This window comes from Ovis canadensis, chromosome 18 (genome assembly GCF_042477335.2).
Source record: "Ovis canadensis isolate MfBH-ARS-UI-01 breed Bighorn chromosome 18, ARS-UI_OviCan_v2, whole genome shotgun sequence".
NCBI lineage: Eukaryota > Metazoa > Chordata > Mammalia > Artiodactyla > Bovidae > Ovis > Ovis canadensis.
Genome location: NC_091262.1, coordinates 78,576,377 through 78,602,492, shown reverse-complemented (window position 1 = coordinate 78,602,492; position 26,116 = coordinate 78,576,377). Strand labels below are relative to the sequence as shown.

General features: G+C 46.6%; 1 protein-coding gene across 2 annotated transcripts; it reads right to left on the bottom strand.

Annotated features, from left to right (window-relative positions):
- On the bottom strand, window positions 1-25,739 carry YY1 (YY1 transcription factor). Of its 2 annotated transcripts, none has more exons than XM_069559759.1 (5): window positions 24,583-25,739; window positions 11,083-11,245; window positions 3,948-4,008; window positions 1,973-2,131; window positions 1-1,169 (listed from the first exon to the last, which is right to left on the bottom strand). In XM_069559759.1, exons 1-5 carry the CDS (start codon window positions 25,262-25,264, stop codon window positions 987-989), a joined length of 1,248 nt encoding a protein of 415 aa, XP_069415860.1. In that variant the 5' UTR covers window positions 25,265-25,739; the 3' UTR covers window positions 1-986. The 2 variants fall into 2 exon arrangements, with proteins under 2 accessions (XP_069415860.1, XP_069415861.1); XM_069559760.1 differs by lacking the exon at window positions 24,583-25,739 and adding an exon at window positions 23,922-24,485.
- Between the last annotated feature and the right edge of the window lie 377 nt (window positions 25,740-26,116).

Below are 26,116 nucleotides of genomic sequence, written 5' to 3'. Positions count from 1 at the left end.
TAAAGGAAACTTTAGTTGCTTTATTTAGCTTCCAATTTCTGGGAGGCTCAAGAACTGTAATTATTCTGGACAACAAAAGGAAATAAGACTGTGCTTACAGATCTTTTTCTGCCATATTCTTTCTGTAGGACTGCTGTTTATTGTTGCCCTTTCTGTTACATGGGATGTACACATCAGGTGTTAAAAGGTACAATACATTCTACGACTGAGCACCACTTTCTGTAACTGAACAGGCAAAGAAATTACACTGAACATCAGCATCTGGCAGTATTTTTCGGAAAAGAAAAAGTGACTAAAATGGGTTTAAATTGATTAACACTATTAAATCACATCTAATATTTGATACTACATGATTCAATACAGCTATACGATACAATTATACAAAATGTGTTAACATCAAAGAATACAACCAAAATTAAGATAGCAAACAAAACCTATATAACTTTTTTTTTTGTACAGGAAAAATACTTTTGAAGTATGCATGTAACTGCCCATTCTTTTAAAGAAAATCTACTGCAAGCAAAGTTATCAACCTCCAGAAAAATCACACATAGCATTACTAAGCATATCCCCAAAAAGTGTACAATATGCACACTTGGAAAATACAAAATTAAAAAAATTGTAAGCAACAGGTGAGCTTCATATTTATAAGAATGTGAAAAGAAGTCCCATTTTTAGCTGTTGTATAAAGAATTGTCTTTTGATGTGAAGTTCATGAATCGTCCTCCTGCTGGGACCACACTTTACAAAAACACTGTGTTTTTGAAACGAGATTACAGAGCAAGATAGAGCATCTTAGCAATGTCATCTTATTAAAGTTTTTTTTTTTAATTTTTACTACTTTATCAAAACATGTCCCTTGGGTATGTAGGATTCATTTTTAAAATTCTTTTCTAGAAACAATATACAAAGGAGAGGCGTGTTTATTCCCAATCACACTCCTGGAAGATGCTTCCCGAGGCTGAGGAGGGTCTTCTCTCTTCTTCTCACTGGTTGTTTTTGGCCTTAGCATGTGTTAAGATGTGAGATTTCAGGTTAGTTGACTGAGCAAACTTCTTATTACAACCATCGAAGGGGCACACATAGGGCCTGTCTCCGGTATGGATTCGCACATGTGTGCGCAAATTGAAGTCCAGTGAAAAGCGTTTCCCGCAGCCTTCAAACGTGCACTGTCAAGGAAAAACCAGAGATTACCCGCTTAGCCTCATGGGGCCAGGAAGGGGGCAGCTCAAGGATGTGGGGAGGAGCCTGCTTCTTCTACCTCACTCCCTGCTGCCCTGCGCCAGGGCGGGTGGGGAGCTTTCTAGACACATTCTAGAAATAGGGGCAGGGAGCTCTAAGGCTGCCCGGACAGCTCCTAGAAGACCCGTGGAGAGCCCTCATGAATTGTTTAAATACAAAACATAAGAGAAACATTCAACAAAATAGCAAAAAATCTTTCTAAATCTTACATGAGGGTCCTAACACTTCTGTAAATATTTCAAATCATAAGAGACAAATGGTTAGGAAGGTTTCTGATATCAAGTACTAAAACAAAAAGAACCATGCTAGATTAACGGCATTGCTAATCCATTCACTTGTTCATGGGCTTCTAAAAACAAGGCAGAGAACTACTTTAGAAGTCACTCTCCTGATTAAAATTTCAGAAGCTCCCTGTCAATATTCTACAAAAAATATATTAATCACATCAAGCAAACTGCTTGAATCCCAACACACAGAAAGTGCTGTTTCAGGCTCGCTCTCAAGCAATCCTGTGTTTCTCCAGACATGAAGTCCAACCCAGAAGCACCTGCCATATCCTGTCTCTGGTGCCAGAGATACGAGTGGGTGCAGCTGAGAGCCAGGGCAGCCCCCAACTGAGTCCCCAACTGAGTCCCGGGGACCCCACCGAGAGACCCTGCAGTGGCCTCTCTGGGGGGCCGCCTTGCTTACACCTGCAGGCAGAGCGGAGGGGGAAGGGAACGGGCTCTACCTGAAAGGGCTTCTCTCCAGTATGAACCAGTTGGTGTCGTTTTAGTTTGGAGCTCTCAACAAAAGCTTTGCCACACTCTGCACAGACGTGGACTCTGGGGCCGTGGGTGTGCAGATGTTTTCTCATGGCAGAGTTATCCCTGAACATCTTTGTGCAGCCCTTTGAACAGAGAGAGAAGCTTAGTGGTTCACACTGCAAACTGTTACCCACGATTCGTCCACTTAACAGCCTTCACTTACACAGTACAACAAACCCCCACCCTCCCCACTTAAATGTTGCTTCATATCACAGCAGAAATAACTAAATTATTTAAGACAGAAACCAAAAAAACCCCAGCTGAGAAAGGCCTTATCCTGTAATGCAAACTTCTGTTTTACAGTGAGGAAACTGAGGCTCAGAGATGTCTTTAAGTAGACTTGCCCAAGGTCACGCTACTAACAGGAGCCAGGCTGGGAGTAGCAGCCGACCCCGGCTCCGTGCCGCACGGCTGCCTCTCCCAGCCGCACCCCAGATGGAGAGCAGCCTGGGAGAGAGCCTGGGAGACGGAGCCACGGGGACGGCGGTCCACCGCCAGCTGGGCCGTGCTCTGCGCTTACAGCAGCGGGCTGACCCTCTCCATCGCCTGCCCCACCCCACTGCCTCTCCCCTCTTCCTGACAGAGAAAGCACCCAGAGGGTCTCCAAGGGAGTGCAGAGGACTACAAGAAGAGAGGGTCTCCAAGGACTACAGAAGAGATGTATTTTGTGAGACACCGGGAAGAGCAGCAGGGCAACTGACAGCTGAGGGCGGGGGTGTGCAGGCTGGGGAAGACGGCCTAACGCCGCTTCTTCTGCAGCCGCTGCCCAACAACGGAGCGGGGGAATGATCAGACAAGGACACAGGGCAACTTCAACGGTAAGGGGTGAGTGGGCGGAGGCCAGCTTCCGAGATCCCTAGGCTGAGTTTCCACTCAGAAAACAGAATTTCAAGAAAACCCTAACTGGGAAAGAAATACACAAAGAAGGTAGAGAGATGATGAGCACTTAAGACAAAACTGTTTTCAAATGCGTATTGGTATTTGGCCTCAACAGAAACACCTTTACGTTTCAAAATTTCCACATTAACAACATTTAAAAAGACAAAGATAAATTTGTGGGAGCACAGTCATCAGAGGTGAGATGGTGAAACTAAATCTATCCTTCTTCAACTGTTGTTTTTTAAAAATTAACTCCATTCAAAACCTCTCACCGTTTTTCTGTACTACCTACGTGATACTTTTGTCAGTTTTACCTCCAATTAATTTTAAAACCGGAGAAGGCAATGACAACCCACTCCAGTACTCTTGCCTGGAAAATCCCATGGGCAGAGGAGCCTGGTAGGCTGCAGTCCATGGGGTCGCTAAGAGTCGGACACGTCTGAAGCGACTTAGCAGCAGCAGCAAGTTTAAAACAGACCCAATCCGTATCTCAAAGTACTTTAGGCTATCTTTAGAAACTAATAACTACATTTGAAAACAATTAAGTACCCCCTAGCAACAAAGAGCTAACAGGTAAATTAAAGAAAATGTGGAGGAAATGATGAAGCCTTAATAGGCTTACTCTAGCACTATGCAAAATCAAATTTCCATAAGGAGCCCACAGTCCTATAAAGGTCTGTGGGTGAGACAGAGCCCAATGTCGTAAGGTTAGACTTGTTTAACAACTCAAAAAGAAGAAGAAGAAAAGAAGAAACAAAATCCTAACACAGTATATTGAATATACAGTGACAATAAAAACACTGGTGCCCTACAGTAATCCCATTTAAGAGTATGTAAATTTAAGTGGCCTTTAAGGAACAACAAAACTTTCATCACAAAATACAGTCTCTTGAATTTAGAACCCAGATTCTAGTTCCTCAGTGAGTCTCAATTATGAAGATGGAAATAAAAGCGCGACTTCTTACAAGCTCTCTACAGCTTCTTCCACAGAAATGAGCACTTTCCCCTAGCGTTACTTACTTTATGAGGGCAAGCTATTGTTCTTGGAGCGTCATCTTCTTTAATTTTTCTTGGCTTCATTCTTACCAAAGGGGGGAAAAAAAGAGAGAGAGAGAAAGATTTGTAGGAATGGGTAGATTCATCTGGCATAAATCATATAGTCCCTAAAATGCTTTCCCTGTAAGTACAAAAACTAAGATTACAACATGCTGCCATGAGGGGGAAGGGAGGAGAAAATGCACGTCCACGGAGGACCTGTGACTGAAGCACTCTCCCACCTACAGGTAAGGATGCTTAACCACAAGCACAAGGAAGGTGCTGCCTTCAGTCTCAAAGCTAATAAGCTGGTGCATCGTTAGGGTGGCACTGCGATCTGTGTGATTTAAGTATCTGCTCCTCCTTCCGGACTCTTCAGTAAGATATGGGAGGGTCTAAAGGAGGGTGTGCATCTTATGATGGCAGAAACTACCTGTAATAGACCATTTTTAAAGGGTTACAGAAAAGTCCATTTAAACAGAGAACTATCTATCTATATGTACCTTTTTTCACACTGCTTAATTTTTATCATACTATTAGTTGCGGTGGTGGTGGTGGAAGGGAGATAACAGTTTCAAGCACTTGGGCAGTGAAGGAGAGCCTTTCGTGGAGTGACTACCCGGAGCTTGCTTGGTAACTTACCTACCTGCTATTTTCACTGAACCAACCTTTGGTCTTTTGTCAAAATTTTCTCTCCAAAACTCCCTACAGATCTGTGTGTGGTAGAGGGGTGAGGAAATAAGAGCTTCTAGAAAAACTATATGAGGATGAACATTCAGTGAACAACTAAATGAGGGTGAACTCCTAAATGAGGATGAACATTCAGTGACCACTAAGCTGATGTCCTCTCGAGTAAGCTAGCTGACCCTCACTCTCCAGACGCAAGACTGCAAGACTGCTGCGGCCATCTTCAAGTCAGCAAAGGGCCTAACAATACCAGCCTTCTTCTCTCTTTATCTGAGCTTAGATACTCCCTTCCTCTGTCAAATCTGAACTTCAGAAATCATCTCATGAAACTTGCCACACCCCGGATGAGCAGAGGTGACACAATTTTATCTGCTAGCTATAACTTATCTCTAAGGAGTCTGTTCAAGATCATACACATTTCCTACTTGGAATTCTAAGAGAATGTTTTCAGTCTGGTATCCTCCCCAGGCCAACCCTGCGGATACTTGTTCGTTCTTGTACTTGGAAGATTACCACATCAGTCAGCAAACATTTTCTAAGTGCCCGTTGTTTACAGGGCTCTGAACTAGCCTTTGTTATCTTAAATACTATTAAGTCTTGAAGTCTGGATCTGAGTCACAGAACTAAATAGGGCAAAAATTGGTGCCACTGCGCCACCTGGAGGTCACAGTAACAGAGAGTGTACACCAAGAACCAAACCAAGCGTCAACCTTCCCAACTGAGGTGTTTCCTCTTTGAAGACTCCACTCAAATGCTGTCCTGGCCGTGAAGGTAAATGCATGATTGTCCAAATTCACAGAACGGTACTAACCTCAGAGAGGACGAATTTCACTGTGTGCAAATTATCTCAAAGATGAACCGCTCTCGGCTCTGTGGGTATGAGCACGGGGACAATGGCAGTGAGACGCCAGCGTCAAAAGGACAGCAGGCGTCACCCAGTTACCTCAGCGGCCCCGACCCCACAAAAATGTTTAATTCCTAGGAACTTTTATTATGGAAAATTTCAAATATACCTAACAGTAGAGAACTCTTGATTTGCCATTCACCCAACTCTTCATTTTTTTTAATGTTATTAAGTGGCATTTTTTTTAAAATGTCATTTTCAAAATGTATGCTAGTATTTAGCAATATAATTAAGTTTAGAATGAGTGTTAAATGTATCTGGGCAAACACCCTTGGACTCAAGGAGGAAGCGAAGGTATTTAATTGCAGCCACTCTTAAGCTTGTTGGCAAGTCACTCTTCATCACTAGAGAGAGGCAAATGAGGCCGGTACCTTTTACATTATATTCTAATGCAAACACTGAAAAGGTCATTTTTCAAACAAGTATGCTTAGAATTAAAGTGTTCTGTTTTTGTGAGTAAAGACTAAAATCTCTGTGGCAACAACTGGTACATAAACCTACAAAATAAATTCTAAAAAAGATGAATTTTCTTACAAGACTACAAGACTTCTACTTAGAGGATCTTCTTGACCGGCCCAAATGAGCCAGCAACCACTAAGACCTGGGCTTCCCCTTGGCTGACTTGGGCCTGGAGGCACGACAGCAGCAGGCGCCACGAGTGAGCCAGGATGGGGTGCGTGGCTGGTGCCGCAGACCTTGAGCAAATCACTAAAGTCCCCAGCCTCAGTTTCTTATTCTGTAAAAAGGTGAAATGCTACCTGATCAGAGCTGCAAAGGTTAAAAAAGAGATGCTGTGTTAAGCTTTTGAGAAACAATGGCTATTATTACTGCCAGCCTGTGCTAAATGGGCTTAGATAAAAATGAGTTTATTGCTTTAAAAAAAATCACAGTTGTAGTCAACAACCCAGAAGGCACTGGGGCCTCCAAACCCCCGTCATCAACTCAAGAGCTGGAGTCTGAGAAACGACAGCAAAGGCAAAGCGGAAAGGGCCTCCATGTACTGGAAGTTTATGGACAAGCCCGGGAGCCATCAAGTCTCCTGTTCAATCAAAACTCTAGTCGTAGCAGCTTTCTCTCTGACGCCTGTGGCGTCCCTGCTGATTTCACACGATGTCATCCTGTGCACACTGTAAAGGCTGGATACCAGGACCACAAACTGCAGGAATTTCCTGGACAATTTTCAGCAGGGCATTAGGTAAACCAAAAGTTCCAACTTAGTTAAACATGCAAATATCCTAGGAGCTAAGAGGAAAGGTTTCTGAAGACTCTTCAGACTGGAGCCACCTGTGCTGACAGGACAGCGGGCCCTATGCAGCGGAGCTGCCATCCGCAAGCGCAGTTCACCTCCCTCTGCGTCAGCTGAGACAGACGAACCAAAGGGTCTAAGCCAGTTCTCTCTTGGGCAATGTACAGTCATTCATGAGATATTTAAGAGTTTCAAGGCACTTTCAGCTCCCCCATCACATCTTTGTATTAACCCAGTGAAAAAACCTCAGGGCGGGGGGCGGGGGAGGGGGTAGTAACTCAGGACTGACTATTGGTTTTTCTGCTCTTCCTGGACAGGTCTCCTAAGGGCTAAGGTTAATGAAAAACACACAAATTTAACCAGGAAACGATTCTCCAGGTCCCACCCACCATGCAATTTTTGAACTATTTACTGAGAGAACATTTCAAGGAAGAACAAAATCACCATAGTCCCACCTCCGCAATACCATGACTTCAAGTTACTATTTCTTATACCTGTCCACACGCTAAGTGACTTCCTAAGCAGTCTAGGCTCAGTGCAGCTGGGACCTGAGCGTTCTCCGTTTCAAGTTCAGTCCAGAACCCATCACCCCAGTATATGGAGAAGAGGGAAAAAGCAGCTCACATGGCTCCTTAAGGCAAGAATTGAGCCACACGGTGGAGGTGGGTGGAAAAACAAGGCCAGCAGAACAAGCTCTGTGCATTTTTATCAGCCAAGAAGATGAGCTCTGGTCCCCAACAAGCTCGAAATTCGGTGCTTCTTTGTCCCAGTCACCAATTTTGGGGCCTCTTCTCAAAATGTGAAGACTGAACAGAAACAGGGCACCCCAGGCTCGGCTCTTCCTCCCCACCACTGCCCAACTAGCCACTTCGTTTTACATCATCTTTTCAAGAGCCCAGAGATACTGTGGAAAATGGAGGTGAGGATGAGCCCAACCGCACAGAACCCCAATCCCACGCCTTTACTTTGCGTATGTTGTCAAGAGGAGCAAGGTTTCATTCTATTCCATACACAAAACAAAGTCTTTAACTGGTTGACTGTAACAGGAAAGAAACACACACCACATTCAGATAATTACATAAGTAATGCTTACTAAAGAATCTGTGTGTAAAGATCACATTTCCTGCGCTCCAGGGCCAATACAGCAGCTTCAGTACCAAAGAACCAGTTTTATTAGTCAAGTCAAAGGAGTTTTCTCTCTCTAAACAATGTCAAAATAATGTTCCATTTTTAGGTTTTCGTAACCTGCCACCCTTGTCAGGACGTTTCTGATTATCCTTTCTTCTTTAGAAAACTCTTTTTGATACCACCACCATCTTCTATCCTCTTGATCATTCTATCTACTGCTGCATGAAATGGACTTTTCTTAAAGAAATTCTTACTACCCACTGACTGTGTATTCTAAATTGAAAGTTTTCCAGCCTGCTGCGGAGCTGTCTTCTTGATTTTCTTTAGGAAGTCTTCCAGCTGATACTCACCCTCACTCTACCAGAGCACACCCTTAAGTAACCTCTTCAGAGAGGGTGCACGCAACCTAAAACTAATCCTTCAGGCATCTGAAACTGCCATTGTTTTGCCCTTGTGTTAGACAGATAGCTTTGCTGGATCAAGAATCCTATGTTATAATAATTTTCCTCAGAAACTTCAGAACATTGCTCCTCTGTCTTCTAATTATCTATTGCTGTTGAAGAAAATTCTCATTCGGGTTTAATTATCATTCTTTTGTAGGTGACCTATCTTTTCTCCCTGGAAGCCTCAGGTTCATCCTCAGTGTTTCAAAATGTCCCAAATAGATTGATACCTGGTGTCCCTGGGTCCCTGTCCCTGTGGGTGGCCTCTTCCTAAGGAGTAGGGTCCAAGGCAGCCTGACGCAGGGTGGAAAGGCCTCATGGGTGCCTCCTGAGCTCAGAGATGAAACATCCTAGAGTTTCTTTCAGAGGACTGAAGACAAGCTTTAAGATCAGCTGCCCCAGTTCTCCAGGAACATGAACACACAAAAAGTCATCAACACCTAATTACTTCTACTGCTCACTGCCTAAAAGTCCCCGCCTCTCTGAAAACCTTGCTCAGCCCTCTGCTCTTCCACCAAGGCCACTTCATAGCATATAATTTAGAGGCATACTTCCCCTTCCCTCTCCTGGCCCGCCTGAATCTCCACTGGCCCTTGCAATGCTGCACTTTCTTCTCTTGAGCATGCTACACCAAACTCTGCCTCCCCTCCTGCACACCAGCACCCTCCCCACTTCCCTATCACCTAAGGAGCAAAGCCTTCAATATGCGTTAACAAAAAATAAGGCACAGCAAAGTGTGCATTTGGATGCCTCTTTTGCCCCCTCCCCAAGACAGTCAAGCTACTTCTCAATCTTCCACCATCTCCTGCCACCTCAGCACACTTCTTTACACCTACAGTCTGACCTCTAGCTCAGGCCTCCGTGAGCTCTTCTCCCACTTCCTGGCTGTGCCTGCACCCATCCAGCCTGGATACAGCTGAAAAGTATCTCTCATCACACAGCCCCCTTTCTCTGCTGCTCAAACCCTTCACCAGATGGCTGCTACACACAAAGAAGCACGGGTCCTGGCCCAGTTTTCAGACTCCAATGGCCTGGCTCACATTTACCTGAACTCAATCACTTCTCTGTTGCTGTTCAGTCACGCAGTCGCCTTGCCCCCTCATGGACCGCAGCACTTCCCTGTAAGCATCCTAATCCACAGCGAAACTCGGCTTTTGTTTCCTGAACAGGTGCTGGACACTGAGTGCGCACCGTGTGCAGCCTGCCCCGGCATGGAGGCCTCGCAGACACCCATCCACCCATCAGAACCCTTATGTTCCTCAAGGCCCAAAGCAAATGCTCCCATCCCCAGGGCTCTCCTTGCCTCCGTGTTCCCCCTGTTTATCACTGGGACTGCAGCCCATGCCCTCAATACATCTGAGTACCATAAGAAAGTTACAACAAACTTTAACAACTCTGTGACAATGTCAAACACAGGTATGATATTTGGCTCAATCTGTCCAAAAACTCTTGGCCTCACTGCTGACTATGTATCCTACAGATTCCATTTTTAGTTGTGCTTCGGGGTAGGGTGGGGGCACAGCAGGGCACTTAGTTATCTAATTCACAGACCTATATTTAAAATATGAATAGCAATAAGAGCTGGAACACGATTCAGTAACAAGAGGATAGGGCTTTACCTTTTTTAAAGCCATGATAAATCAGAAATAAATTAATCTTTGTATTCCCTACCACACTACAGTTTCACTGGAAAGGAGAAAAGGGTACAGACTCTTATCAAAGCATAATAGGATTCTTATACCCACCTGACACGTAGAGAAACTAAGGTTTCAAATGGCTGGAGGCCACCCACCTTGACTCTGGCAGGCAGGGAGAAACCATGACACCCCAGGGTCTCCAGCTTTTCTCTATTCTGCTCTCCAGAAGAGGAGAGGGAAGAAGTGTCTACTGTTAGAACAGGCGTGCACAGACTTCTTTCTTACTCTACAACCCTGTCCTTGCCTCAATCTCCTGGGCTCTTCCAGGCTCTATCCAACCTCAAGCACGTCCAGGGAGACCACCTGCTCCAGACTTTACCAGTTCATTTCATTTAGAATCTTACGTCTCTGCGGGTTTTCTCCTGTCCTTATAAAAACTGCCAAGCAGTACTAGAAAATAATGTAAAAGGGGACCAAGGCTTCTCTAAGGACCCGGCTGGTTTCAGTCAAAACAAATAAACAGTCACTGGGTTCAGACCTGCCTTCCTGCTTCTTACCTTGGACAGTTGAGCACAGGGTCCTAGACCTAAATATGTGATCCCCTCCTGTCATGCCAGCTAAAAATCAACACAACACCAGGAGCCTAACTGATGATACATCGAAATTGGAGCGTACGAAGTCCTTCCTATTGGTCAGCTGTACAAACCTAGCATAGACTCAGGGCTCCAGCAGCTTCAGACCAGGACAATACCCGCAAACTTAAAATGTAGACAAAGAAGCCAGGATGCAGTGTCAAGACATCCATTTCCAAACAAAATATTAAAAACGTGCAGCAAATGTGTTTATTCATAAGCCACATCAATTACAGAATTTAGAAGTATGTATTTGCTTCATCTCATTCAAATCTAAAACGGTGCCACTTAAAAGCAAAGTTACCACTGAAAATGAAAGCCAACCACTTTTGTTTCAGAAGCTTCCCGGGAGCAAGAACAAACCACTATTGTTATTTAGGCACCAAAAATCACAGCTGGCAACACTCAAGCACTTTCTCTAACCAGAAGGAAGGGTAACTTACCTAGCAAATTCTGCTAGTTGTTTGGGGTCTGAGAGGTCAATGCCAGGTATCCCTCCAGGAGGAAGTTTCTTTCCTGTCATATATTCTGAATAATCGGGCGGTGAGTTCTCTCCAATGATCTGTTCTTCAACCACCGTCTCATGGTCGATATCTTTTTTTTCATCTGAAAAGCATAAGATGGATCGTCTTAGCTGAGTGAAGTTATGTGAGCAAACACATTTTAAAAACTATAAAAAGTGCTTTCATCAGCAGCTTCTTAAACGGGGTGATTTACAGCCACTATCTCTTAACCACTCAGGCCAGTCTCCCCTCAATCTCTTAAAAGCCTGTTGCAGCCTGAAGGTCACCGAAAGTCTCAGGGCCAAAGTCAGCAGCTCTTCCCTGCGTTCCTTCTGAGCCTAGCGGGAAGAGCTGGCCATTATTAGTGGCGTCCTCAGCACCTAGCTCGCTCCTCCTACGCCCGCGCCTCTGGCTTACTCTCCGCTTCCCTGCTTCTCCTCCTCCCTTCTCGGGAGTTCTGCTTTCTGTCCACCACACACACTTCCTGTGAACCACCAATTCTGCATGGCTGACTCAAATTCGATTTTCTGGCCTGCACCTCTTAGTGAGCCTCTTGCCTACCTATCCAGCTCCTCATTCTTCACTCCAGCTATACCGGCCTTTACCTCAAATGTACCTTGGACGATGCACCTCATGGCCTTTGCCCGTGCAATCTTTATTGACTACAATGCGCACTCATAGCTGTCTGATTTTCATCACCCACTTCCACTGGACTGCCAACTCTCTGAGGACAGGGATATGTCAGTTTTGATCCCCACGCAGCCTTCACAGCCTGGCTCAGAGCCTGCATACAGGTCTGCACGTGTGCTGAGTCGCTTCAGTCGTGTCTGACTCTTTGTGACCCCATGGACTGTAGCCCGCCAGGCTCCTCTGTCCGTGGGATTCTCCAGGCAAGAATACTGGAGTGGTTGCTATTCCCTCATCCAGAGGATCTTCCCAACCCAGGGATCAAACCCAGGTCTCCCACGCTGCAGGCAGATTCCTTGCTGCCTGAGCCACCAGGGAATGTTGGTTCTCAAATGTGTTCAAAGAATGTAGCACAACTCCACTCATACGTCTCACCACCGCCACATCTAACAGGTTAAAAAAAAAAAGGAAGACGGACTCCCACAATCAATCTCCTATATTCCAAACACCAAGTCCTAATTATCATTCTAGGTCCTAGGCTGTCTGATCTCACTTTACCATATCTAGTCTTCTATTTCTCCTTGGGTCAAATTCTCTCAGGGCTGGTTGATTCTGTCACTCCAGCCTCAAGAGTCTTACCCTGAACTCCTGGATTATTTATGAATAGTAACACTCACAAACTCTAAATCACGCTGTTTTGAACTTTTGTTGGCCTTGTCTCTCAAGTTAGAGTGAAGCACCTGGAGGGCAAAATCCCAGCCTCCTACTACGTCGATGACTAAAGCAGAAAGCAGACTGTGCCCAACTCTCAGTGCCAACTGAGAGCTTGTGCTTCTCCATCGAACTGCTTCACCACGAAAACCACCGGAGACAACAGGCTCAGACTCTGCGTGCTTCTCCTTCCCCCACTCTTTACATTAGGGAGCATTTAAGTCATTACAAGGAACCACAGAACATCCCAGCAGCTGACACTTTATTCAGTGTTTACGAGAAGACACTATTTTAATCACCGCACATATTACCCTATGAAGTGGGCAAATTAGCAAGTTCAGTTTACAGGAGAGAGACCTGAGGCACAGAGAGCTAAGTGACTTGTTCAGGGTTAACCAGCCACTAAGCGACAGGCTGAACTCGTGAAGTCTAAGACCCTAGCGCTGAGCTGTTAAACTCGGCCCACCTCTTGTTTGGAACTGGAACCAGACCGTGTATCCTGGGTTACCCCATGACATAGGAAGAGACCTAAGAGAAAGCAGCTGGCTGTATTAAGGACAGGAAGTGTAGTTACCGATCACCAGTTCCAAAGCTGGGACTGCACACTAACCAGATTCTTTCATTTCTTTTCTCAGGGCTGTGATAATTCTTATACCCTCTGATCTCTCCAACTGAGGCACAGCTACTAGGACATCAGCCTTCTACTGGCACCAGAATGAACTGGTGTGTAGGGAGGCTATCCCCCCGCCACTGAAGTTATTTTTCTTCTCATGAAGAAACACTCTTGTTTGTATCTTTTTCATACAAGAAAGATGGCAAGGTTGAGAATCACTGCTGCCCTGAGAGCCGCTGATAAGGGTTACGGAAGAGTGCCAGGGCAGGATGGCGGCCGGGTGCTTGGCATGACGGAGTCGCAAGCTCAAGCACGATGCTGTTGGTGCAGCACATATGAACTCTCCTGGCACTGTTCTCAGCAACAGAGAAAGCCAGGTCTCTGCCCTCACGGGGCTTGCATTCCAGCGAGGGAAGTTGTCTCAGTTTAGGCTGCTGTGAACAAAAATACTCTAGGGACTTCTCTGGCGGTCCAGCGGCTGAGAATCTATCCAGGGGGCATGAGTTCAACCCCTGGTCGGAGAGCTAAGATCCCACAGGCCACGGGGCAGCTAAGCCCTCACTGCAACTGTGGAGTCCGTGTACCATAACTAGAGAGAGGCCATGCGTCACAACTAGAGGCCCCATGGGCTGCAACTAAGGCCCAATGCAGCCGTCAACAAGAAAGAAAGGTTTAAGGAACACTCCAGACTGGGCTGCTTAGAAAGAGATGGGTTCCTTACATTCCTGGATGTCAAGGTGCCAGCTCATTCAGTCCCGTCTTCGTCATTCACCACCAGATGCCTCCTTGTTGTATCTTCACATACACATCGTTGTCTCGTTCCATTACGTAATTTCTGTCTCTTCTTGTAAGAGCACTAACCCACTCATGAAGGTTTCGCCCTCAAACCTAGTAACTTTCTAGAGGCCTCAACTCCTAATAACAGTGTATCAGGGATTGGGGCTTCAACACATGAATTCTGGGGTGACACTGAAGTCCAATGAGGGAATATCAGAGGAGTTATTGGTTCCAACAGTCAGCATAGGGTACCCAGAGAACAGTCAGATAATTAAGAATTAGAATATAAAATATGCATAAAATAAACCTAAAGTAGAGGCTGACAAGATTTTTATGTCTATTTTGGTAACACAGACATTACTTATCTTCTGAATCATCCATACTTCACAACTGAGCACCATCAAGTATACTCATAATGTTGCGTAACTACTGAGCTTGCGCTTTAGCCACTCAGTCAGGTCTGACTCTTTGGGACCCCATGGACTGCAGCCCGCCAGGCTCCTCTGTCCATGGAATTCTCCAGGTAAGAATACTGGGGTGGGCTGCACTGTATCTCCAGGGCATCTTCCCAACCCAGGGATCAAATCCAAGTCTCCTGCATTGCAGGCATATTCTTTACCATTCGAGCCACCAGGAAGTCCATGTATAACTATTACCACTATCTATTTCCAAAACTTCATCATCCCCAATAGACACTTGCTACTCATTAACCAACCACCCTTCTTCCCCTCAGTCAGTGGTAACCTCTAGTGTACTTTCTGATTTCATGAATTTGCCTACTCCAGATAACTTTCCTAAGTGGAATCATATATTCTTTGTCCATCTGTACCTGGCTTGCCTCACTAAGCATGTTTTCAAGGTCCACTGTGTTGTAGCAAATATCAAAATTTCATTCCTTTTCACAGGTGAATAATATTCCTATACGTCACAATATGGCCTTTAGCCTATCCATTCATCTACTGAGGGCACTTGTGATGTTTCCACCTCTTGGCTACTGTGAACGATGCTGCTATGAATGAGGTTGTGCTCATATGCCATCGATTTTAGAAACATAGTTTTGCTGTAAACACAGCCACGCTCATTTGTGAATATCCTGTCTACGGCTGCTTCCCTGCTGCATGAACACATGGAGGTGCTCAGCTGCATCTGGACCCACAAAACCTGAACTCCTCCTCATCTAGCCCTTTACAGAGGAAGCCTGCTCACCTAAGCCCTTTACAGAGGAAGCCTGCTCATCTCTGGCCTATATGATGGGATTTCACTCAGAAAATGGGATTAAGCTATAGTGGAATTCCCCTCTTGGAAACAAGGAATGATTCCTGCAATCATTGGCATCAAGGAATCAATGATGGGATTTACTATCAAAAACGACACTTATCAACAGGTCTTTGAAAACTCCACAAAAACAAAGTTCTGTTGGTCTAAGTTCTAAAGAACTGCTGTGGTTACTGTATAATTTCACAATATAATGTTTATAAATTTGTATATCTTACTTATTCCCTAACAGTGTATTTCATAGAAGTTAATTTAGAGAACTCCTTGAAGGCCAGTGCACAGAAACCATAAAACAGACAATTGTTAACTATTTAACAGCATTTAAGAAAATCAACTATTCACACAGGAAGAAAACCACATTTCAAAGACTGCTAGAAAAATGACAAAAGATGCTACTGCCAGAAGAAATCAAAGACATCATATGCCTCATTTACAGCAAGAACTGGACATGCACCACAGCAACAGATCACATTATGTCAATGTTTGCTATGATTTGGCCATTTTATCTGATTTTTGCAAAGAAAGTCATCAGATGCTTTTGCCAAACAGAAATTTATGATGCTCTAAAAAGAGAAAAGCTGCATTTACAAACCACATATACGTAAGCTTCCCTCTTCAAAAAGTGTAAGTAAAAGGGAATGAAAAAGAACAACAAGAAAAAACCCCAAAATACAAGTATTAACTCATGGTTTTTTTGTACGATTTTATTTAAATGTTTTACTGTTATGTATTCAAACAATTTCACTGTTTGCAATGGCCATTATTATACCCCTTCCATTTCATAATTACTGCTGAAATAGATTCACTGTATAGTAGGGGAAGATGTTAACTGATCAGCTCTGAAACACATCTAAGCAAAGCCTGTTCATGAAGTGAAGTATCTAAATCTGCTTTAAGAAGTGTATATATTTATTCTTCTCTGGAGTCTTCCTTGAGGGCAGCACTCAGTCAATTGTCTCATTGTTTCAGGAGACAGGATTAATCCACAGAAGCATCATCAAAATCAGCTTCTATGCACCTGAATCCAACACAACACTGCAAATTAAAATGGAAACCAAGGCTCAGTATTCTCGCTTGGAAAAAAGCTGAGAAAACAAGTCACCGATTCAAAGAAGTGAGGTGGCAGGGGGAAATGCTGTACTGGGAACTTCCAGACAAAACTGCGCGTTACATGATTCTTGTACTCACTAATACTCCTGCCAGAGGCAAATGATCAAAGCTAAATGGCTTAAGATGGAAGGTGTGGAAAAGCCAACTTTAGCCAATATCATCCAGGAATGGGGTGGCACACCTTGAGTTATTTCAGCAGAAACAGCTATTCTTTCATATTTTAAAGACAGTCTTTAGTTTCTAAGTTACCAAAACGATAGCCCCCCCCCCCCAGCCTAGTTTGAGAGACAGACTCAAAACATTTAGTCAAAAAGAAATGACTAAGGAGCTAAACCATGCCAGAGGCCCAGAAAACAGAATCAGAAGTCGAGCTTCACGTGCCCTCCATGCTCCAACCAAGCTGCTCTGCTTGCAGTGTTACTCAATGTCTCATAACACAACTTTCCTCTCCTTTCTTGCCCACCTCTCCTCCCCGATCTGGCCTTTCCAAAGCCCACGTCAAGATCTCTTTCCTTTAAGAGGCCTCTCACTCCTATCACTGACCCGTGTTTGGCTTCCTTAATTTATGAAAAGGTAGACCACCTAACTTATGTTGTTCTTCAGTCGCCAAGTCGTGTCTGACTCTTTGTGACCCCACGGACTGCAGCACGCCAGGCTTCTGCTAAAACAAGGTAACAAATTAAATGGCAACCAGTGTGTCTGCAAAGAGGTGTGTACCTTTATTCCAATAAACAAACCTTTATTCCCCTTTGCCCTCCCTCTTGGGCCTAAGGGGAAGAGTAGGTCTTATGGCTTAACAGTTTTTAAAGAATGTTGAATAAGCAAGTAAAGAAGCACCTTCAATTACATTGCTTAAATTTAAGCCTTCTGGCCTTTCAAAGACATGTGAACTCTGACACTACACTAGTTGGAATCGGTGCACTGCTATCACTCATGGCTCCCTTCATATAAAGATAGTTTATCTTAGAACTCAGTCTTGACTAAGAAAAGCTTGATTCCCCTAGAAGTCTATCCTGTCTTAGGATCAGCTGTCAGCAGTATGGTTTCCTTTTCTATCTTGATTGCCAAGAAGCTCATTAAGGTTGACACTAAGATTTCCTTTTTTTCTGTGATCCTGATTTTCTGTTTTCATCCATTTCATATATTTACCTATTTCTCTACTATTTGTGGGTCACCTGGGCTAGATTTTGTTTCTCCACATCTTCCATCTTAGGCCTTTAACTTTGGTTTGACCGTTCTAGGTAACCTTTGGCCATTATTTACTCACCACTGCCACCAACCCAAACTCCACCAAAATGCATGTGTGTGTCATGCTAAGGTGCTTCACTCATGTCTGACTCTTTATGACCCTATCAACTGTAGCCTGGCAGGCACTTCCATCCATGGGAATTCTCCAGGCAAGAATACTGCAGTGGGTTGCCACGCCCTCTTCCAGGGGATCTTTCCAACCCGGGGATTGAACCGGGGTCTGGTTCTAAAGAACCTGGCAGGTGGGTTCTTTACCACTACCACCACCTGGGAAGCTCCAAAATGGAGCATAGCTATAACTGAGATTCATTGCTAAGCAACAAGCAAAAATCAGACACAGGCTGTTTTCCACATTTCTCCACTAACAGAGGCCTCAAGTAGGGACACTATCATTTACTGGGTACCTATTTCATGTCAGTAACTGTCACATTAATTCAAACAGAACCTTTATATTAACCTCTTGTTTCTGGCCAAAGAAATCAAGCCTCAGAAACGGGAAGTGGTAGGACTTCCCTGGTGGTCCAGTGGTGAAGACTCTGGCCCTGCCACTACCCGGGGCACAGGTTCGATACCTGGTGGGGGGACAAAGACCCCACATGCTGCAGCACTGCATGGCCAAAAAAAAAAGGAAAAGAAGGGAAAACCAAAGAAATGCAAAGGAACGTATTCAAAGAAGCACAGTTAAGTGACAGATCCAGGATGTCAACCTAGAATCGATTAACATCCATGCCTTTTCTGACTCCGTGACCCCGTGCACTGTAGCCCGCCAGGTTCCTCCGTCCATGGGATTTTCCAGGCAAGAATACTGGAGTGGGCCGCCACTGCCTTCTCCAATGGCTGTAATAAATGCTACTTTACCCTCGCCTCACCCTTAACTATTCCTTTTCTCAAAGCAGCAATAAGAGGAGAGTGGCACTGTGGGTTCCAGGCCAGGACTCAGCCCGACAGCACAGCTTGCAAGCACTCATGCAGTTCTTTCCTGAGGCTCCTCTATGTGCCCCGGACCATCTGCAGGGTTTCAGCCCGAGACTTAGCACTTTACAGAAAGCAGACAGACAAGCAGCAAGCGAAAAGATAAATGCAAGACAACTTCAGACGGTGCTACAAAGAAAATAAAACGGGGTTAGGAGATAAGAGTCATAAGTGCTAATTTGAAAGGATGCAAGGGCAGGCCTCTCAGAGCTGAGACTTATGGACATCTGGGATCGGAGCACTGGACACAGAGGTGCTGCTTCCAGAGAACAAGTGCGAAGCGAAAAGTTCAAGAAACTTAGGAAGGGTGGAGCATAATGGGAGCAGAGGGATAAGAAGCAAGTCTGGAAGGAAAGCAGGGGCCAAATCATGTGTGGCCTGGCAGGTTATGAGAAGTCTGGATTTTACTGAATGCAATAGTGTGCCTCTGGGATGTGTGTGTAGATATAAAACGTTAAGTTTACCAGTCTAAAATCATTTTTAAATTTACAGTTCAGTGGCGTTAAGTATATCCACACCTGCTGTATTTGTAGAATTTTTAGGCAAGGGAGTAAATTCATATAATTTAAATCCTAGAAATAAAATTCAAAAAGGAATACTGTGTGACCCAATCAGATCCCCAAAAGTGAAATCCACAGGTCTGTATTTGGTCCTTGTCAAGTCTATAAAAACGTATTCAGTCTAAGAATCACATGTAATACTACAAATTACAAGTGAGATACCGAAAAAATGCAAAATTCAAAACCAACTGTCAATTCGGAGTTGTGGCAGCAGTGTCCCTCCAATTTTTTGGTGATGCTTAGAAGCGAGAAGAAAGGGGACAGAAGAGGGCTGAGCTGAGAACCGTAACCCTGTGGAGTGTCTGAAGAGTGTGCGATGCTTTGTGAGGCACTAGAAATTCTACCTGGAGCTTGTGGCTCTCCCAGAAGAGGAGACAGGTCCACCGCACAACAGCTTCCACAAAACACTGCCTCTCTCTCCCTGCCCCTCAGCTCTTACACTCACGGGGAATGATTTACACAATAAAGAAGAGTCCATCACAATCATTTACATTAGCTTAATGTTTAATCCTATCTGAAACCACAGTATAAGACTAAAGTAACTGAATAGTTAACAAAAATTTTGCCCTACAGAGTTCCCATTATCTCACCGTGTCATGTTAAAATTGGGTCGTTTTGCTTTAAGAAATTGAGTATATTGCTTCCTTTCCTCACAAAGGAATTCATAAGGTAGAATGTCTTTGCGGTAAAGGAAATGAAAAATGCCTTCACGGGTCCTCCTACCCCAACAGGGCGTTTTACAAAGACCCCAAGGGCAGAAGCTGAGACATGCCAAGGTCAGCTCTCTGGGCACTGCCCTCTAAAGGGAAATTTGATGCTACTACTAACAAGATTCTCAAAAACCACTGGGCTTGCTGTTATTGATAATTAATCACTAGGCTAAACACAATGGGACCTACTAACACAAGACCCTTCAGACTAAGAAACAGCTCCTCTCCCGACCTGTTCACCATAAACAGGAAGACACAAGTTTACACAATATAGTCAACTAGCTTCCAAGACCTCCCTGCATCTTCCTAACCATCTGCCAACAGTAAAGAAATACTTGTTTTTTTCAACGTCCAAGTGGTGTTGCAGATGCCAAATTTTGAAAATATTGAGTACAGTGAATGGTTAATACTGTAGAATACAACTCACTAGTAAATGTTCCAGATTTAAAAATTACAAACAGTTTTCGTTTTTACGCTCTTCCTATGGAAGTAGTAAGGGCAGTTTATAAACTGGTCACCAAATGTAGATCTTGAGAAATGTTCATTCTTAATTGCTTTTGCTAATAACCTGTTATGCCCTAAGTTTCCCAGCCTTAAAACAAACCGATCTTACTAAAGGAGACTTCAAAACAAATAGAAAGCCTTTTTGTAAATATTCACCCAGGAGTATAGCATATTAAAAAAAAATTATTCTTTATTTTCTCCCAAAAGCCTGAAATGTTAGTTTTAGGTAGGTCAGGAGTCCTGACCTTTCTGATACGGATTTTTCTTTTCCTACTGGAGGAGACAGCTGTTGGCTAGGGGTGGGAGGGAGGTTAATAACCAGGAGACAAAAGTCTGACAGCAGAGGCTTGTAAGTAAGCCAGGCTTCCAGAGCCACTAGGTCAGGAAGCAGGATCTATGAGTCAGGCTGTCCTATGTAGGTCATGGGGGTGACTCGATTACTTTGGAGGGTTCTCTGGGCTTGGCTCCATGGGAGTTAACATTTACAGCTTCTTTCCGTAGTGATAAACAGCATGTTAAAAAAGGAAAAATAGCGGGTTGTCAGAACTAGTAATTTCTGGCAAACTTGAAACTTTCTGAATATATGAAAATGAGAAAAAATTTAATACTTTTTGACTCTCTTTCAATTTGCTTTTAGTATCAATGGTTTTCTGGTCTTAGATGTTTTACTCAATCTAGCACAAAGCACTTCCATATTCTAACGGAAGATAATTAAAATACTTACAGCCTTGAGTGAAGGTCACATATTCTAACTACCTGAAACCTCAAGATTCAAAAGCCTTTTTGGTTCCTCTCAAAACTAAATGTTTTAAATACACAGCTTTTACTATTAGCTTTCCTACTCAACCCAGTGATTTTGTTAAGTGGTTTAGTTTTTAATAAATTCTACAAAATAGGATGTCCCTCCTAAACTATCGTGATGAACATCTAGGGGGGAAAATACATAATACCATCCCTTAAATTTAGCAATAATTAAATGTTCATTAATTATACACTAGGAAAGATGCAAGAACAAATATGGGCCTTAACCAAAGGATTATGGATATTCAAAACACAGCTAAACTGTGATTAAATGCTAAAACACGTTCGGTCGTAACTAGACCTTAATTTTCTCATCTGCAAAAATAAGCAGCTTCTGTGGCATAGTATTCAGCTGTAAAAAGTAACGAAGTACATTCTACAACTTGGAAGAACCTTGAAAACAGACTAAGAAAAAACAATATAGTGTATGATTTCACGTAAATGAAACGTCCAGAATAGGCAAATCCAGAGAAAAAGCAGATTAATGGCTGGGTGGGGGGAGTGGGGGAGAGGGAAATAGCAGCCAGTTTTTCTGGGGTGACAAAAATGTTCTAGAATTAGACAGTGGTGATGATTCCACAACCTGGTGAACAAACTAAAAAGCCACTGAACCAGGTACATGTGATGTTAATTAATTAAAAAAGAAGGGGGGGGGAGCAGATCTCTAGGGACCCTTTCAGAGCTAAAACTACTCTACTACAGGAATACTAGACTCCCCTCTGCCATCCCATTCAAAAGATGCCAACCACACAGTTCAGTTACTCTGTGGGAAATTTAAATGAAGATGGCATACAAGCAAAAGCAGCCCATAAAATCCAAGTGCTTTGTTTCTCATTACTTTTTTTTTTAGCCAAGAGGTACTACCAATTAATAGAGCCCTGATATACCCTACGTGTATTGTTATTTTTTAAAAGCACTTTAGGTTAACTAAACTTGAGCTTAGACCAAGGGACTGTTTTAAAAATTCTCTTGCCTAGGATCAGATGTAATCAAGGACATGAAAGCACTGTGCATAATGCCTACCAGTCAACACACACAGAAATTAAGCCTAACAATTAACCTGCTTTGATTTCTTCATCTGTTATCAGTTATCCTATTTCATTTCTGAAGATGAAACTAAACATAGAATTTGAACTTGGGACATGTAGAGTTAATCACAAACTATTTCACTTCTCTTAGGCAATAATTCCAAACCACAAGGACAAGGAAGAGGAATAGTTTACCACAAAACATGTAAGAGAAAACAAGCAATTCTATGTTACTCCCATCAAATGTTTATAACCACCTTTATGCTGGAGCAGGCAATGGCACCCCCACTCCCAGTACTCTTGCCTGGAAAATCCCATGGACGGAGGAGCCTGGTAAGCTGCAGTCTATGGGGACGCTAAGAGTCGGACACAACTGAGCGTCTTCACTTATGCAGGGTACTGCAACATGCCAAACAACTCTTTAAAGAAGGGGACTTTAAAATAACCCTGAAACTGTACAAGCCTGGAGCAATCACTTGCAGAGGAAGTAATGACTTTTAAGCTAACTTGATACATACCACTTCAAGTAAAGTCTACATTATCAAGCGTTCCTTCGGGTATGGAGAAGTGGGTTAGCAATTTAGTAAGATCAAATGCAGAATACATGAAGTATCCTGGTTTGCTAAATTACTTAAAGCCAACATGATTGTACTGTGAGAAAAAGTAAATATAGCTTCATGTGGTTAATGTTATCTTTACCTAAATACCTAATAATATCCTGAATTCAGCAAGTGGTGGTTTAAAACGTAACAATCGTGTCCAACTCTTTGCGACCCCATGGACTGTAACCTGCCAGGCTCTTCTATCCTTGGGGTTTTCCCGTAGAATACTGGGATGGATTGCCATTTCGTTCTCCAGGGGAATCTTCCCCACCCAGGGATCGAGCCTGGGTCTCCTGCATTGCGATTGCAGGCGGATTCTTTACCAGCTGAGCCACCGGGGGAAGCTCTGAATTCAGCAAATTCATCAGTAACCAGCACAGCCTCCCATAATCCACTATTAATAATGGAAAAGTATGGCTTCTAGTTCCTACATGACCACTGTGCAATCATTCTGCACTACCAGAAGGTATACCGAAGGTATCTTTGGATAGCCTCTTAAATACTAAGATATGTCTCACTTAAATATACGGCTCCTGCGAAACTCTTGAGAGTTCCACAAGGCCCTCAGAAACCCAGAGCAGCAGAGCTGTGAGCAAGTGCTATTACTGAGGGCACCTCCGCTCCGCTGCCAGTCCTGAGTCACAGATCCACAGAAACCTGGAGCTTTCACAGCAGATAGAACCAGACCTGCTTCAACCCAGTCTTTTTGCCTGTTTCACTCGTTCTCGTGAATTTTAACAACCCTAAACACGCAACGTTCAGATTTCGAGGCTTCATCCAATTCTGAGAATATATATTAAACACAGTGGGAGCAACTGTGGTGAAAAGGATTCTACCACTTTAATTATCCACGTACCAGATTATCTCGTTATGGCAGGATTATTCTCAACCTATTTACCATTTCAACCTAAATTTAACATGATAGCCTGTGGACAAGGTAATAAGATACAGACAGGAAAACACTACTTACAAAGTAAAATCAAAACAGATTACACATGCAGACAAGCCTTTTCTGCCTTTTTTTTCCTGGTCCTCGTTCAGAGCAGTGTTGAAGAGCAGAAAAGACCCTTTTCTAGAACCCCTTCTTTTCACTGGAAGTTTTCTAGCAAGACACGTGGAAACTTAAAAAAGACTCGATTTTACCAATTTAACGGCAAGCGTGCAGAACAAATAACTTAAGAAAACAAAACTCCCTCAAGGGCGAAGGAGTCGGTCCTCTGCAAAAACCCGAGACTCCTCACCAGGCGCCGCGGGGGGGAGCAGAGGCGAAGGCCCCGCCGCCGCGCGGTGACAGAAGCCCCGCCGCCGCCGAGCCCGCACACGCGAGCCCGACGCGCCGCCGAAGTCCCGCCCCGCGAGGCGAAGGGAGGCGAGCCGAGGGAGCGCCGCGCGGCCGGAGGGCGAGCGCAAGGCCGCGGAGCGCGCCTCCCGGGAGCCGCGGCGGCCCCGGGGCAGGAGCGGGGGGAGGCGGAGTCGGGCGCGCGCCGCCCCCCAGAGGAAGGCCGGGGAAGGGCGGCCCGGGCCGGGCGCGAGGGCCAGGCCGCGCCGCCCCGCCGCCGCCCTGCTGCCGCCCCCGGGGGCCTCGAGGCGGGCGGGCGCCGCGGACAACGGGCCCCGGGCCGGCCGTTGGCCGAGCGCGCCCCGCCCCGCGCGCCCCGCCCCGCGCCGCGCCGCGCCGCGCAGAGCGGCCGCCCCGCCCGGGGAAACTACGCCATTGCGGCCTAGCGGGCGGCGCCGCGCCGCCGCCGCCATCTTCGCCGCGCCGCCGCCCGCCGCCCCCGCCATCTTTTGGGGCCGCCATACTTGCCCCGCGAAGAAGATGGCGGCGCCCATCACACACATAAAACATGGCTTCCCTTCAAAACAAAAACATCCCCGGGGCCGGCGCGCGCCGGCGCTCACCTGAGGACCACATGGTGACCGAGAACTCGCCCTCCAGGGTCTTGATCTGCACCTGCTTCTGCTCCCACTTCTTGTTGCCCGCGTCCGCGCCGCCCGCCGCCCCGGCCCCGCCGCCGAGGTAGCCCTTCTTGCCGCTCTTCTTGCCGCCGCCCTTCTTGACGCGGCCGCCGCCCGACGACGACGAGCCGCCGCCGCCGCCGCCGCTCTTGCCGGCCGCCGCCACGGTGACCAGCGTCTGCTCGATGTAGTCGTCGTCGCCGCCGGCCGGCGCGGGCACCGGGATGAGGATCTGGTCCTCGAAGCCGTCCTCGGCGCGCAGCCCGTCCGAGTCGTCGCCGCCCACCACCTCCTCGCGCGTCTGCACCAGGATCACCTCCTGGTGGTGGTGCACCTGGGTCGGGTCGTCGGTGACGAGCGGCTGCAGCGCGATCATGGGCGGGTGGTGGTGGTGGTGGTGATGGTGGTGGTGGTGGTGGCCCGCGTGCCCGTGGCCGCCCCCGCCGCCGTGGTCGCCGCCGCCGCCGTCCTCGTCGTCGTCGTCCTCCTCCTCCTCCTCGCCCACCACCGTGGTCTCGATGGTCTCTACGGGGATGGTCTCCACCTCGATCTCGTGCAGCTCCACGATCTCGGCCGGCATCTCCGAGCCGTCCGTGGCGATGTAGAGGGTGTCGCCCGAGGCCATGACTGAGGGCTCGGCCGCCACGGCCGCGGCGGCCTCAGCTCCGGGGCTGCGAGGAGGCGGCCGGCCGTGGGGAAGGAAGGCTGAGGGAGGAAGGCGGCGGGCGGGCGGGCGGGCGGGGGGGAGAGGGGGCGGGCGGCGGGGGGAAGGGGCGGGCGCGGCGGCGGCGGCGGCGGGCTTCCCCGCCTCCTCGCCTCGGTGCGCCCCGCGCTCGCTCGGCCGCTGCTCGCCCCGGCGCCCCGCCGCGCCGCGCCTCGGCCTCCCGCTCTGGCCGCGCCTCCTCCCGCCCTCCGGGGCCGGCGCTCTCCGCTTCCCCCTTTTCCTCCTGCGCCTCCGCCTCCTTCCACACAAATACCAACTCCTCACCCCGAGCCCAGATCTCGCCGCCGCCGCCGCCGCCACACTCCGCTCAGGCTCGGCCTCGCGAGACTTCCGTGCTGCCTTGGCCCGCCCCGCCGCCTCGTCCCTACTCGCCTGCTCGCCTGCTCGCTCCTCCTCCTGGGCCAATCGAACGGCCCGTGAGCCGCAGTGGCCCCGCCCACCCAGCCCGAGTTCCTCCCGGATTGGGGGCCGCCGGGACGGCTTCCCCCCTCCCCTCCCCCCCCGCGCGCGCGCGCTGGATGGCCGCTGCGCGTGACGTCAGCGCGCCGCCGCCGCCGCCGCCGCCGCCGCCTTCGCCGCTAGTCGTGCGGCTCCCGCCCTCCGCGGTGCAACGGCAGCGAAGCCCGCCGCCCCGGGGGGCCCCGGGCCGCCCTCTGGAGCGGGGTGTCGACGCTGCAGCCGCCGCCGCCGCCGCCTCGGGAGCCGGTGAGCCGTCCGCGCGGCCCCCCCGGCGCCGCGGGGGAGGGGGCCTGC

Bases quoted from the DNA above. Each gene is read 5' to 3' on its own strand.
- YY1 (XM_069559759.1), bottom strand. From the start codon at position 25,264: ATGGCCTCGGGCGACACCCTCTACATCGCCACGGACGGCTCGGAGATG. The intron at 2,132-3,947 runs GTAAGTAACGCT...CTCTGTTCAAAG, and splicing joins CAATAGCTTGCCCTCATAAA to GGCTGCACAAAGATGTTCAG. The intron at 1,170-1,972 runs GTAGAGCCCGTT...TTTCCTTGACAG, and splicing joins CTGGAGAGAAGCCCTTTCAG to TGCACGTTTGAAGGCTGCGG.